The sequence below is a fragment of the Salvelinus fontinalis genome, chromosome 2, assembly GCF_029448725.1.
Source record: "Salvelinus fontinalis isolate EN_2023a chromosome 2, ASM2944872v1, whole genome shotgun sequence".
NCBI lineage: Eukaryota > Metazoa > Chordata > Actinopteri > Salmoniformes > Salmonidae > Salvelinus > Salvelinus fontinalis.
The window spans coordinates 39,492,792-39,508,371 of NC_074666.1; the positions used below are offsets into that span (position 1 = coordinate 39,492,792).

Sequence of the window (15,580 nt, forward strand, 5' to 3'; positions counted from 1 at the left end):
CAACGAAAGCCTCCGAGATAAAGATCAAGTGCAGCAAGTAAGACAGGACATCGCAGACGGACTTGAGAACATCAACAAGACCCTACTGCCTGGGAAGCTCAAGCTTTGGTGCCTACAGTTTGGACTTCTCCCCCGGGTAATGTGGCCACTCACCGTCTATGAGGTCCCAATAACAACAGTGGAGAAGATGGAGCAAACCATTACCTCATACGTGAAGAAATGGCTGGGTGTCCCACGATGCCTGAGTAACATCGGCCTCTATGGCAAAGGGGTCCTTGAACTACCTCTTACAAGTCTAACGGAGGAGTACAAGTGCTCTAAAGTAAGACTTCAGATGACATTGAAGGACTCCAAAGACCAGACCATCAGCAAGGCTGCACCTCCCCTACAAACTGGACGGAAATGGACATCATCCAAGGCTGTGCAGCAAGCAATATCAGCCCTGAGACACCAAGACATTGTGGGGAATATCCAGCATGGAAGAGGAGGCTTTGGCCTGGCAGCAAGCAAACCAACGTTCCATAAGGCAACAACATCTGAACGCAGGAAGCTGGTGGTCGAGGAGGTGCGCAGACAGGAGGAGACTGCAAGAAGTGCAAAGGCTGTCTCTCTTGCTAAACAAGGGCAATGGACGCGGTGGGAAGGCCTGGAGAGGAGAAAGATCAACTGGAGTGAGCTTTGGCAAATGGAGGCAAGCAACATCAGCTTCATCATAAGAGCTGTTTATGATGTGCTTCCATCACCAAAAAACCTACATCAATGGTATGGCGAGGACCCGACCTGCCCCCTCTGCCCAGCTCCAGCGACTCTCAGGCATATAATGACAGGTTGCAAGACCAGCCTCTCACAAGGCCGCTACACCTGGAGGCACAATCAGGTCCTCAAGAGCCTGGCTGCAGCACTTGAGACCAAGAGGAGTGCAACCAATTCATTACCTCGAAAAACAAGCAATCCCGTCAATACAACAACATTCATCCGGGAGGGACAGAAAAGGCCCAAGCATCCTCCTACAAAGCCAGAAACTGGACACCTAGGCATGGCCCGGGACTGGAAGATGCTTGTCGATATTGGCCAGCAACTCATTTTTCCACCTGAGATTGCTTCTACCAACCTTAGGCCAGACATGGTACTCTGGTCCCCTTCACGAAAGGCTGTGTACATCATAGAGCTCACAGTCCCATGGGAAAACTCTGTTGAAGAGGCCTACGAGCGTAAGAAACTGCGTTACACAGAGTTGGCAGCAGACGCAACTCAGCGTGGCTGGAATGCAAAAGTCTGGCCAGTTGAAGTGGGATGCAGACGATTCGTGGCTTCTTCCACCATCAGGTTGCTGAAAGAACTTGGAATCCATGGACAGGCTCTGCGGCAGACCGTCAGAGCAGTTTCTCAAGCAGCTGAAAGAGGCAGCCAGTGGATCTGGATCAAACGGAAGGACCCTTGCTGGGCTATAATTTCATGACCCCCCCCCCCCCCCCCCCCACCCCCACCTGAGAACCCAATTCAGATCCATCCAACTTGAGGAGGGCATATGAGGTATGCGGTCAGCTATAGGGCTGGCTCAGGGAAGAGGACGCCCCTGCCTTGCATAGTCCCATGGGAAATCTTAATTGGGCATGGGACACAAGCTAAGGCTTGATCACCCTTTAGCTGGCCACCTTTGATGAGGGTGTTTAGTGATTAAAGGCCGAAACACCCACTGATTCGAAGGCACACTACTGAGGATGTGTCCCAAAATTGACATCTTAACCCAGTCTAAGAAATAAACCTCCCATGCCACTCTGTCAACATCACGGCAAATCTCATGTGAGTGCATACCATCTATTGGCACAATGGACAGTTTCAACATCTCGTCCCGTGTTTTATGATTCATTCAGCAGACAAGATTTGCTTAGAATTCCATGGCATTATTTTATAGTATGAAGTATCAGCTGTTCCGGACGACTATTTGATCATGCTCTCCGTAGCCGACGAGAGTAAGACCTTTAAACAGGTCAACATACGCAAGGCTGCGGGGCCAGACGGATTACCAGGACGTGTGCTCTGGGCATGTGCTAACCAACTGGTAGATGTCTTCACTGACATTTTCAACATGTCCCTGATTGAGTCTGTAATACCAACATGTTTCAAGCAGACCACCATAGTCCCTGTGCCCAAGAACACAAAGGCAACCTGCTTAAATGACTACAGACCAGTAGCACTCACGTCCGTAGCCATGAAGTGCTTTGAAAGGCTTGTAATGGCTCACATCAACAACTTTATCCCAGAAACCCTAGACCCACTCCAATTTGTATACCGCCCAAACAGATCCACAGATGACGCAATCTCTATTGCACTCCACACTGCCCTTTCCCACCTGGACAGAAGGAACACTTATGTGAGAATGCTATTCATTGACTACAGCTCAGCGTTCACCACCATAGTACCCTCAAAGCTCATCACTAAGCTAAGTATCCTGGGACGAAACACCTCCCTCTGCAACTGGATCCTGGACTTCCTGACGGGCCGCCCCCAGGTGGTGAGTGTAGGTAGCAACACATCTGCCACGCTGAATCCTCAACACTGGAGCCCCTCAGGGGTGCGTGCTCAGTACCCTCCTGTACTCCTTGTTCACCCGCGACTGCATGGCCAGGCACGACTCCAACACCATAATTAAGTTTGCAGACGACACAACAGTGGTAAGCCTGATCACCAACAACGACGAGATAGCCGATAGGGAGGAGGTCAGAGACCTGGCCGGGTGGCGCCAGAATAACAACCTATCCCTCAACGTAACCAAGACCAAGGAGATGATTGTGGACTACAGGAAAAGAGGACCGAACATGCCCCCATTATCATCGATGGGGCTGTAGTGGAGTAGGTTGAGAGCTTCAAGTTCCTTGGTGTCCACATCACCAACAAATTAGAATTGTCAAAACACACCAAGACAGTCGTGAAGAGAGCACGACAAAGCCTATTCCCCCTCAGGAAACTAAAAGAGTTGGCACGGGTCCTGAGATCCTCAAAAATATCTACAGCTGAAACATCGAGAGCATCCTGACTGGTTGCATCACTGACTGGTACGGCAATTGCTCGGCCTCCGACCGCAAGGCACTTCAGAGGGTAGTGCGTACGGCCCAGTTCATCACTGGGGCTAAGCTGCCTGCCATCCAGGACCTCTACACCAGGCGGTGTCAGAGGAAGGCCCTAAAAATTGTCAAAGACTCCAGCTACCCTAGTCATAGACTGTTCTCTCTACTACCGCACGGCAAGCGGTACCGGAGTGCCAAGTCTAGGACAAAAAGGCTTCTCAACAGTTTTTACCCCCAAGCCATAAGATTCCTGAACAGGTAATCAAATGGCTACCCGGACTATTTACATTGTGTTTATCATACACTGCTCAAAAAAATTAAGGGAACACTTAAACAACACAATGTAACTCCAAGTCAATCACACTTCTGTGAAATCAAACTGTCCACTTAGGAAGCAACACTGATTGACAATAAATTTCACATGCTGTTGTGCAAATGGAATAGACAAAAGGTGGAAATTATAGGCAATTAGCAAGACACCCCCCAAAACAGGAGTGATTCTGCAGGTGGTGACCACAGACCACTTCTCAGTTCCTATGCTTCCTGACTGATGTTTTGGTCACTTTTGAATGCTGGCGGTGCTCTCACTCTAGTGGTAGCATGAGACGGAGTCTACAACCCACACAAGTGGCTCAGGTAGTGCAGTTCATCCAGGATGGCACATCAATGCGAACTGTGGCAAAAAGGTTTGCTGTGTCTGTCAGCGTAGTGTCCAGAGCATGCAGGCGCTACCAGGAGACAGGCCAATACATCAGGAGACGTGGAGGAGGCCGTAGGAGGGCAACAACCCAGCAGCAGGACCGCTACCTCCGACTTTGTGCAAGGAGGTGCACTGCCAGCGCCCTGCAAAATGACCTCCAGCAGGCCACAAATGTGCATGTGTCTGCTCAAACGGTCAGAAACAGACTCCATGAGGGTGGTATGAGGGCCCGACGTCCACAGGTGGGGGTTGTGCTTACAGCCCAACACCGCACAGGACGTTTGACATACTACCTCAATTGGTCCGACCAACCAGTGCACCCGCACATTGGTTAACCGGGCTATCTGCATTGTTTCCCGCCACCCGCCAACTCCTCTTTTACGCTACTGCTACTCTGTCATATATGCATAGCCACTTTAACCATATCTACATGTACATACTACCTCAATCAGCCTGACTAACCTGTGTCTGTATGTATCCTCGCTACTGTTATTTTTCACTGTTTTTTTACTGTTGTTTTTATTTCTTTACTTATCTATCGTTCACCTAATACCTTTTTTGCACTATTGATTAGAGCCTGTAAGTAAGCATTTCACTGTATCACCTGTTGTATTCAGCACACGTGACAAATAAACCTTGATTTGATTAATACAAATTAACAAAGCTGAATAAAATTGAAATTATATTTTCTCTAAACGATTTTAGGGAGTGCGCACATGCGGCTATTCTGTGTTGAGCGGTTAACAAAGAAATAGGTATTCCTATATGCTTAATTTAGAGTTAATAATATAACTTTGTAGAACAACTAAACGTTGGGCTATATGTTTTGATTTTTAATACATTATAAGGCTGCATGATGCCGATTTGAAAACATTTGTTTTTTTTTGCGCAGGCTGTACACGCTACATCAGTAACTCATTCACAATTTGACAAGCATTTGATCATGCCAAGAATTTCACGCCGGAATCCCTTTGTGTGGCCATAATGCACCCTAAAAAAAATAATGCACCCTTTTGCGTGGCCGTTGTGCCCTTATGCCTGAGCGCTCCATCACGTGAGAGGGGTCTTTCTCACAGGCTACAAGTGAAGATAGACACATTGGGGACGCAACTTCGTGCATCCATACCCAACTCCAAGGTGCATATTGAAGATATTGGAAGAAATGTTCACATTTGCTTTTCGTCAGCCAACAAGATGAGTAGGCCTAACAAACAGCAAAAGCACTAGCCTATGTCAATCTACTATCCCCCATAATACAAAGCTTGACCTATTCTATGTTGTGCGAGAAATAAATATACCAAACATAGTCTGGAACATATAAAATAAACAGAAGTAAAAAAAGACAAATAAAAAAGACAACTAATAAATAAATAAAAATAAAAACTAATAGAAAAATAACAAATAATTAAGGAGCAACAATAAAAGAACAGTAGCGAGGCTATATACAGGGGGTACCGGTACAGAGTCAATGCGAGGGGGCACCGGTTAGTCGAGGTAATATGTACATGTAGGTAAAGGTAAAGTGATTAGGCATGGATAATATACAGAGTAGCAGCAGCTTAAAAATGGGGGTGGGGGGGAAATGCAAATAGTCTGGGTAGCCATTTGATCAGCTGTTCAGGAGTGTTATGGCTTGGGGGTAGAAGCTGTTAAGAAGTCTTCTTGACCTAGACTTGCCGCTTATTTTTAGAGCCTTCCTCTGACACTGCCTGGTATAGAGGTCCTGGATGGCAGGAAGTTGGTCCCAGTGATGTACTGGGCCGTACGCACTACCCTCTGTAATGCCTTGCTGTCGGAGGCTGAGCATTTGCCATACCAGGCAGTGATGCAACCAGTCAGGATGCGCTCGATGATGCAGCTGCCAAAATTTTTGAGGATCTGAGGACCCATGCCCAATCTTTTCAGTCTCCTGAGGGGGAATAGACATGGTCGTGCCCTGTTCACAACTGTCTTGGTGTGTTTGAACCATGATAGTTTGATGGTGATGTGGACACCAAAGGAACAATTATACGCACAGCAATGCGCACATGGTAGTAGGCTATCAGTGCAAATGCTCCAATAGTGGAAAACACCATTATCAAAAGTGATCGCAAATTAAATTATGCATGTAATGCTTTTATTATAAAGGTGCATTTTTAATGGGGAAAGTTATCTTCCCCAAACTTGAAACTCAGGCGCTGCTTATGTATGCCAGTTGGTATGCCAGCTCTACACCCCTTGTAAAGCTGATTAATGTGCTTAATTTTAAGCACTTTAGTTGTGATACAAACCTTACTGAAACATATAGGCCTATGGGCTAGGCTATATGAGGTGTATGACTTAGAGGTTGACCGATTAATCGGAATGGCCGATTTTAAGTTTTCATAATCGGTAATCTGCATTTTTGGACACCGATCATGGCCGACTACATTGCACTCCACGAGGAGCCTGCGTGGCAGGCTTGACTACCTGTTATGCGAGTGCAGCAAGGAGCCAAGGTAAGGTGCTAGCTAGCATTACACATATCTTATAAAAAACAATCAATCTTAACATAATCACTAGTTAACTACACATGGTTGATGATATTACAAGTTTATCTAGCTTGTCCTCGATGCTGTGCCTGTTAATTTATCATTGAATCATAGCCTACTTTGCCAAACGAGTGATTTAACAAGCGCACTCGCGAAAAAAGCACTGTCGTTGCACCAATGTGTACCTAACCATAAACATCAACGCCTTTCTTAAAATCAATACACAAGTATATATTTTTAAACCTGTATATTTAGTTAATATTGCCTGCTAACATGAATTTCTTTTAACTAGGGAAATTGTGTCACTTCTCTTGCGTTCTGTGCAACAGAGTCAGGGTATAGCAGCAGTTTGGGCTGCCTGGCTCGTTGCGAACTGTGAAGACAATTTCTTCCTAACAAAGACAGCCAACTTCGCCAAACGGGGGATGATTTAACAAAAGCGCATTTGCGAAAAAAGCATAATCGTTGCACGAAATGTACCTAACCATAAATATCAATGCCTTTCTTAAAATCAATACACTGAAGTATATATTTTGAAACCTGCATATTTAGTTAAAAGAAATTAATGTTAGCAGGCAATATTAAACTAGGGAAATTGTGTCATTGCGTTCATTGCACGCAGAGTCAGGGTATATGCAACAGTTTGGGCCGCCTGGCTCGTTGCAAACTAATTCGGCAGAATTTTACATAATTATGACATAACATTGAAGGTTATGCAATGTAACAGGAATATTTAGACTTATGGATGCCACCAGTTAGATAAAATACGGAACGGTTCCGTATTTCACTGAAAGAATAAACCTTTTGTTTTCGAAATTTGACCATTTCCGGATTTGACCATATTAATGACCTAAGGCTCGTATTTCTGTGTGTTAATATGTTATAATTAAGTCTATGATTTGATATTTCATAGAGCAGTCTGACTGAGCGGTGGAAGGCAGCAGCAGGCTCGTAAGCATTCATTCAAATAGCACTTTCGTGTGTTTGCCAGCAGCTCTTAGCAATGCTTCAAGCATTGCGCTGTTTATGACTTCAAGCCTATCAACTCCCGAGATTAGGCTGGTGTAACCGATGTGAAATGGCTAGCTAGTTAGCGGGGTGCGCGTTAATAGCGTTTCAAACGTCACTCGCTCTGAGACTTGGAGTAGTTGTTCCCCTTGCAGAGTCCCCTTGCAGAGTTCCCCGCGGCTTTTGTGGAGCGATGGGTAACGATGCTTCGAGGGTGGCTGTTGTCGATGTGTTCCTGGTTCAAGCCCAGGTAGGGGCGAGGAGAGGGACGGAAGCTATACTGTTACACTGGCAATACTAAAGTGCCTATAAGAACATCCAATAGTCAAAGGTATATGAAATACAAATGGTAGAGAGAGAAATAGTCCTATAATTCCAATAATAACCTCAACCCAAAACTTCTTACCTGGGAATATTGAAGACTCATGTTAAAAGGAACCACCAGCTTTCATATGTTCTCATGTTCTGAGCAAAGAACTTAAACGTTAGCTTTTTTTACATGACACATATTGCACTTTTACTTTCTTCTCCAACACTTTGTTTTTGCATTATTTAAACCAAATTGAACATGTTTCAATATTTATTTGAGGCTAAATTGATTTTATTGATGTATTATATTATGTTAAAATAAAAGTGTTCATTCAGTATTGTTGTAATAGTCATTATTACAAATAAAATAAATAAATAAATATATATTTTTAAATATTAACAAATTGTCCGATTAATCGGTATCCTCTTTTTTTGTCCTCCATTAATCGTTATCGGCGTTGAAAAATCATAATCGGTCGACCTCTAGTACGACTATGACTCGAAAAAGTCGCACAAAAAAATGATTTTTTTCTTATGCTGGGCATCATTCACAAGTGATAATATATAATTCACAAGTCATAGGCTAATGTTGTCACCCATCAGACTATTCCTGCTTTAATCTTGTCTTTACATATCCTAAATAGCATGTGTGAAATTTGTTTTGATTTCGAATGGACCATTATTATGCATCTGTATCGAAACAGGGACAGCGGGAAAAAATGTAATCTATGCACTTAAATAGCGAATGGAGGATGCTTTCCCCCGTGGTTTATTTTCATGCCAGCCAGGTAGGCTATATTCTCTTGTTGTAAATATAAACAATGTGCTTAATATTAGGAAAGTTGAGAAATAAATATAGTAGGTCTAGCCAATAGAAAGCTGGCCCTCCTATTTTTAGTAGAGGTCATCACCGTCACCATTTACCGTGACTAAATGGTGACCTGGAATTTTACTGCCTCCATGACTCGTGACCGCCAGTGTGGCGGTAATACGGTCAACACAACAGCCCTAGACCTGACCTTGCCTGTATTTAGGAGCTATTTTGCAGTGCTATATGGGTCTTTTGACCTTGTTCATATCCAATCTAGAGGAGCAAAAGTTAACCAAGCAGCACGTCTGCTGCCAAGGTCACCCATTACTTTACCAGAGGACATGTCATTCCCAATGAGTCCTCAATGATGAACAGGTTCCTTCAAACGTATGATAAGGGAACAGGATATAGCTGGGTGTGAAACAAAGAAGGTTGATAACTTGTATTACTTCCATAAACCATCTCTAGGTACCAGTTCCTGGATGTAACATGCACTTCATTATAGGGGAGTGTAGCGAAGGTGCTGTCTCAGTGAGAAGGGCTATCAATTGTTTCCTGGGTTCAAACATTCCATTAAAGACTAAGTCTACTCATGAAGGTCACGCAATGACTACAGCGTTTACAAAACACAAAAGTGTTAATTTGCCTGGTACTCTAGTGAGTGGAAATATAAAGAGCCTTCTGCTTGGCACTTCAGACTTCTACTGACAAAAACAATGAGTGACTTCTGAGTTCAGAATTAGGAGAGTTGAGGTTAGGCGGGTGTTTTACCGTGTAGTTGGGGTTGCCGGGTTGGATGCGGAGCTCAGCCAGGATCCAGATGCCATTGGTGAGCTTGAGTGACTGGTAGAGCATGTCCTGGCCCTCCACGTTCCTCTTGGCGATGGTGTAAATGTTGTCGTTCTGCAGCTTCCCCGACACAGTGTCTGCAAGGTCACATTACATATGAGTCAGGTATATACTAGAAGTGTGGATATAAATTCTCCGTTTTTTCAGGACTTCTGGAGTCATGAGGGAATAGGCTGCGAGGGAATACTTAAAATGGGAATTTTGGGAAGATTTCAGGAATTTTCCAACCCTACATCATGGGGAGATCAGCGCTACACAGGCAAAGCTCAGACCTCATGGGCTGTAGGCTATTCTACGGTCGACTACTGATAAGTGCACATTGGATAAGTGCATTCTCCATTGTAGTGCAGTTCAGCAGTTGCAATTAAAAAAATGTTTACTGACAGTACTCATTCGGACATACACATCTGAGAAGGGAGTTATCTATAGACTAAGGCATTGTATTGTACAGTAGTAGCTTCATTTTTGGGAACTGCATTCTCTAGTCTAGGAACATGAGGTTTTTGCTTTATTACTAGGTTTTGGGCTATATATGCAGTGGTTTCTACAGTTTCCATTGTTGGTTTGCAGCGTCATCTAAAAAAAGGACTGAGGGACTCAATACAACAAGAGAGAAGGAGATTGATTTCATGTAAGACGAAATTCATAATAATAACAGTATGTGAAAAACCAACAACTAGGCCATTGGCTGCTTTCTGAGTCATATTAGACTACACACATTGCCTGACAAATCATTCCATTTCCATGACCTACGTCAGCTGCCTATTCCTCTGTCCCAGTCAATCTGTACCCTTAAGGCAACTCTAATGGTTTCTCTGTGAGCCTGGCTAACTACTGGCAGTGGGGAGCAGCTCAGCTAATATATTTACATTAGCTTCTTGAAACAACTGCTGGAGCTTAGTCCCTCCTTTGTGCCTCTAAGTGAAAAAAAATGTTTCCTGATCCAAGTCAAACTTTGAGTAAGGGGAACAGAGCTAGGGTAACTTCTACCAGTGCTGTGAACGTTGAAGCAATACATTGAACGTCATGGATGTAACCTAGCCTGTAAGCTGCACTCTTATGTGGACTGTAACTACAGGGAGTAGCTACTACAACTTCCAGATCTCACATCTAGAGGTGGGGATGTCACTATAGACACTATGTCTAATGGGCTTAAAACCATAGGTCAATGGACAATCTACCACAACCATAAAGTCTGACCCTGAGGCCCATGTCCCATTGCAGGTCCTGTCCTGAGCACTCGTCGGTGCCACTGCTCTCAGCCCTCAGTCACTCTGTTGTCTGGGGCAACCAGGCATGGTGTGGGTTATCATTAAAGAGCTTGTGTGAAGTCTCCTTCAGGGAAAGAGGGGGGAGGCGAAATGCCTTGAAAGGAGTCCTGAGAGGTAGGTGGTGGATGGAGAGAAGGAGAAAGAGAAGTGTCAAAAAAGAAAGAAGCAGGACAAGTGACAGTGGGGGAATGAATTTCATCTCTCCTAAAGCGCAGTGGAACAGCTTCCTGTATGACTAGTCTCTATTATGTTACAGTCTGCAGGGAAGCTTCTAGTGGTCAAGGCTCCCAACTCCATACTGCTCTAACCATTTACCTTTGAGCAACACTTGTCAGTCATAGATGGCAAATGGCTGCTTTTTGTTACCCTACCTTGTTTGAATGTGAGACGCAACTTAAGTGGTGTTTGCATTTTTGTGTGGCCAATCAGTGCCTTGTAATTTTCAGGGCAAAATGTGAATTGTCGTTTTGTCTTTTTCAGGGCAGAAAGGATGTCAGTTGTGTTTTAATAACAGCCTTTAAAACCATCCAACCACTTTATCACAATGACATTCTATGTCTTCAGATGAACAAGGGAAACAAACATTGATTACTGGGAAAAGGTTATATCCATTAAAATGAAAAGTATGATTCAAGACCATTTAATGTGTTGAAATATTACTTTAATTAGCTAGCTAGTATGTTGCCTACTTGGTGGCAAACATTTTGTATTTGCTATGCTATTATTCTCGCTTGCATGACTCATGGCTCTACTGTGGCTGTGGAAAGAGCCTTGTTTTAAATTAGGCTACTGGAGTACTGCTTGTCTCGCTACAAAGAAAGCATCTAAAAACAGAGGTGGTAACATAATAAGAATCTCCATATTTGACATAGGGAAAATGTAGGCAGCAAAAGAAAATACATTTTCATTACCATAAATACACATCTTCCAGAGATATCATCTTCCAAAAATGTACACTACCGTTCAAAAGATTGGGGTCACTTAGAAATGTCCTTGTTTTTGAAAGAAAAGCATATTCTTTGTCCCATTAAAATAACATAAAATTGATTAGAAATACAGTGTAGATGTTGTCAATGTTGTAAATGACTATTGTAGCTGGAAACTGCTGATTTTTAATGGAATATCTACATAGGCATACAGAGGCCCATTATCAGCAACCATCAATCCTGTGTTCCAATGGCATGTTGTGTTTGTTATTCAAGTTTATAATTTGAAAAGGCTAATTGATCATTAGAAAACCCTTTTGTAACTATGTTAGCACAGCTGAAAACGGTTGTGCTGATTAAAGAAGCAATAAAACTGGCTTTCTTTAGACTAGTTGAGTATCTGGAACATCATCCTTTGTGGGTTCGATGGCTCAAAATGGCCAGAAACAAAGAACTTTCTTCTGAAACTCATCAGTCTATTCTTGTTCTGAAAAATGAAGGCTATTCCATGTGAGAAATTGCCAAGAACCTGAAGATCTCGTACAACGCTGTGTACTTCTCCCTTCTCAGAACAGCACAAACTGGCTCTAACCTGAAATGAAAGAGGAGTGGGAGGCCCCGGTGCACAACTGAGCAAGAGGACAAGTACATTAGTGTCTTTAGTTTTAGAAACAGACGCCTCACAAGTCCTCAACTGGCAACTTCATTAAATAGTACCCGCAAAACACCAGTCTCAACGTTAACAGTGAAGAGGCGACTCCGGGATGCTGGCCTTCTAGGCAGAGTTTCAAAGAAAAATCCATATCTCAGACTGGCCAATAAAAAGAAAAGATTAAGATAGACAAAAGAACAGACACTGAACAGAGGAAAATAGCCTAATAAATGAAAAAAGCATCTAAAATCAACAATGTCATAATTTTCAATTAAAAGTAGACTCGAAATGACGTTGCCTTGAGCAGCACCGCAGATATTGCGATGAGCGAGATGCAAGTCTTCACTCCCACACAGTATCTGCTTCACGCTGCTAGAGCCCAAAACAGTGCGTGAGTTTGGCCGCGAGCTTCATAGGGATGGGCATGATTAATTGAGTTCACGAACAGACGTCAAACGTCAATCTTTAACCAGATATATATATATACAGTTCCAGTCAAATGTTTGGACACCTACTCATTCAGGGGTGTTTCTTATTTTTTATTTTTTTAACTATTTTCTACATTGTAGAATAATAGTGAAGACATCAAAACTATGAAATCACACATATTGTAAGGAATCATGTTGTAAGCAAAAAAGTGTTAAACAAATCAAGAAATATTTAATATTTGAGATTCTTCAAAGTAGCCACCATTTGCCTTGAAAACAGCTTTGCACACTCTTGGCATTCTCTCAACCAGCTTCATGAGATAGTCACCTGGAATGCATTTCAATTAACAGGTGTGCCTTCTTAAAAGTTCATGTGGAATTTCTTTCCTTCTTAATGCGTTTGAGCCAATCAGTTGTGCTGTGACAAGGTAGGGGAGGTATACAGAAGATAGCCCTATTTGGGAAAATACCAAGTCCATATTATGGCAAGAACAGCTCAAATAAGCAAAGAGAAACAACAGTCCATCATTACTTCAAGATCTTTGAAAGTTACTTCAAGTGCAGTCGCAAAAAACATTAAGCACTATGATGAAACTGGCTCTCATGAGGCCGCCACAGGAAAGGAAGACCCAGAGTTAACTCTGCTGCAGAGGATACGTTCATTAGAGTTTACTGCACCTTAGATTGCTGCCCAAATAAATGCTTCACTGAGTTCAAGTAAAAGACACATCTCAACATCAACTGTTCAGAGAAGACTGCGTGAATCAGGCCTTCATGGTAGAATTGCTGCAAAGAACCCACTACTAAAGGATACCAATAAGAAGAAGAAACTTGCTTGGGCCAAGAAACACGAGCAATGGACATTAGATCAGTGGAAATCTGTCTGGTGAGTCCAGATTTGAGATTTTTGGTTCGAACCATCGTGTCTTTGTGAGACGCAGAGTAGGTGAACGGATTATCTCTGCATGTGTGGTTCCCACCGTGAAGCATGGAGGAGGTGGTGTGATGGTGCTTTGCTGGTGACACTGTCAGTGATTTATTTAGAATTCAAGGCACACTTAAACAGCATAGCTACCACAGCATTCTGCAGCAATACGCCATCCCATCTGGTTTGCGCTTAGTGGGACTATCATTTGTTTTTCAACAGGACAATGACCCAACACACCTCCAGGCTGTGTAAGGGCTATTTGACCAAGAAGAAGAGGGATGGGGTGCTGCATCAGATGACCTGGCCTCCACAATCACCCAACCTCAACCCAATTGAGATGGTTTTGGGATGAGTAGGACTGCAGATTGAAGGAAAAGCAGCCAACATATGTGCTCAGCATATGTTGGAACTCCTTCAAGACTGTTGGAAAAGCAGAAGCTGGTTGAGAGAAGCCCAAGAGTGTGCAACGCTGTCATCAAGGCAAAGGGTGGCTACTTTGAAAAATCTAAAATATATTTTGATTTGTTTAACACTTTTTTGGTTACTATGATTCCATATGTGTTATTTTACAATGTAGAAAATAGTGAAAATAAAGAAAAACCCTTGAATGAGTAGGTACAGTTGAAGTCAGAAGTTTACATACACCTAGGTTGGAGTCATTAAAACTTGTTTTTCAACCACTCCACAAATGTCTTGTTACCAAACTATAGTTTTGGAAAGTCGGTTAGGACTTCTATTTTGTGCATGACACAAGTAATTTTTCCAACAAATGTTTACAGACAGATTATTTATTTATTTTATTTCACATCTATCACTCCAATGTTAATTTGCTAAACTGTAATTACTTCGCTACTATGGCCTATTTATTGCCTTACCTCCTTACTCCATTTGCACACACTGTATATCTACTTTTCTATAGTGTTATTGACTGTACTTTTGTTTATCCCATGTGTAACTCTATGTTGTTTTTTGTCACACTGCTTTGCTTTATCTTGGCCAGGTCGCAGTTGTAAATGAGAACTTGTTCTCAACTGGCCTACCTGGTTAAATAAAAATGAAATAAATAAAAAATAATTAAAATAGATTAATTCACTGTATAACAATTCCAGTGGGTCAGATGTTTACATGAACTAAATTGACTGTGCCTTTAAACAAATTAAAGGCAATTCTACCAAATACTAATTGAGTGTATGTAAACGTCTGACCAACTGGGAATGTGAAATAAATAAAATACAAAATAAATCCTTCTCTCTACTATTATTCTGACATCTCACATTCTTAAAATAAAATGGTGATCCTAACTGACCTAAGACAGGGCATTTTTACTAGGATTAAATGTCAGGAATTATGAAAAACTGAGTTTAAATGTATTTGGCTAAGGAGTATGTAAACTTCCGACTTCAACTGTATGTCCAAACTTTTGACTGGTACTGTACATTTGCAGCAGCACTATCACAACTCTGCGACAATGGTAGGGATTTTGTGAATCACTGATAAATCATTGTCTCAAAACAACCTCGAAATGCGTGGACATGGATCAGGAGCAAAGAAGATCTGGATGGACTCCATCAATCCTGTAGAGCATCTTCTGTTTCCAAAATGTGTAAAATGTATATATAAAATGTATGCCAACAGAGCTACAGTAGTCTTCTAGCCAGGTGTGTAATGCTAGTAGCCTGATGAATTTTCACAGCCGTGGCCCAGCGATGGTACCGGGCCTGAAATAATTGGCCGCTTTTTGGAATCTTCCAGAGCTAAAATCAGTTCTTTAAAAACTAATTTTCAGCTGTTCCCGAGCTAGCCCTCCTAATGTCCTTTGACCCCACATGGACTATGACAGCGTCGTGTGTATGCATCTGTACTGTGTATGTGCATGCGTGTTCCTGTAGGTGTGTGTGGGAAGACATCTGCACATGAATTACAGGCAGGTGTGTAACGCTGGAACCTAAATCTGTGATGTTGTGGTCACTGCAACAAAGCCAGAGGGTTAGAGGAAAAGGCCAATTCCACCATTTAAATGTTACCACTTTAAACCCCTAGTCATCTTATCTAGTCCTCCAGTCAATCTGTAGAATCTCTTTTAAACCAATGCCCTCAGCTTCCAGTGCTTAACTGGCTTC

At 42.7% G+C, this 15,580-nt stretch overlaps 1 protein-coding gene across 2 annotated transcripts in view; it reads right to left on the minus strand.

Moving 5' to 3' along the window:
* Window positions 1–15,580, minus strand: part of LOC129818508 (AP-2 complex subunit beta) — a 75,444-nt gene that overhangs the window by 10,932 nt on the left and 48,932 nt on the right. For both annotated transcript variants that reach the window (XM_055874477.1, XM_055874469.1), the window contains one exon: window positions 9,178–9,332. In XM_055874477.1, the coding sequence (XP_055730452.1) occupies window positions 9,178–9,332 (155 nt within the window). The remainder of the gene's footprint in view (window positions 1–9,177; window positions 9,333–15,580) is intronic.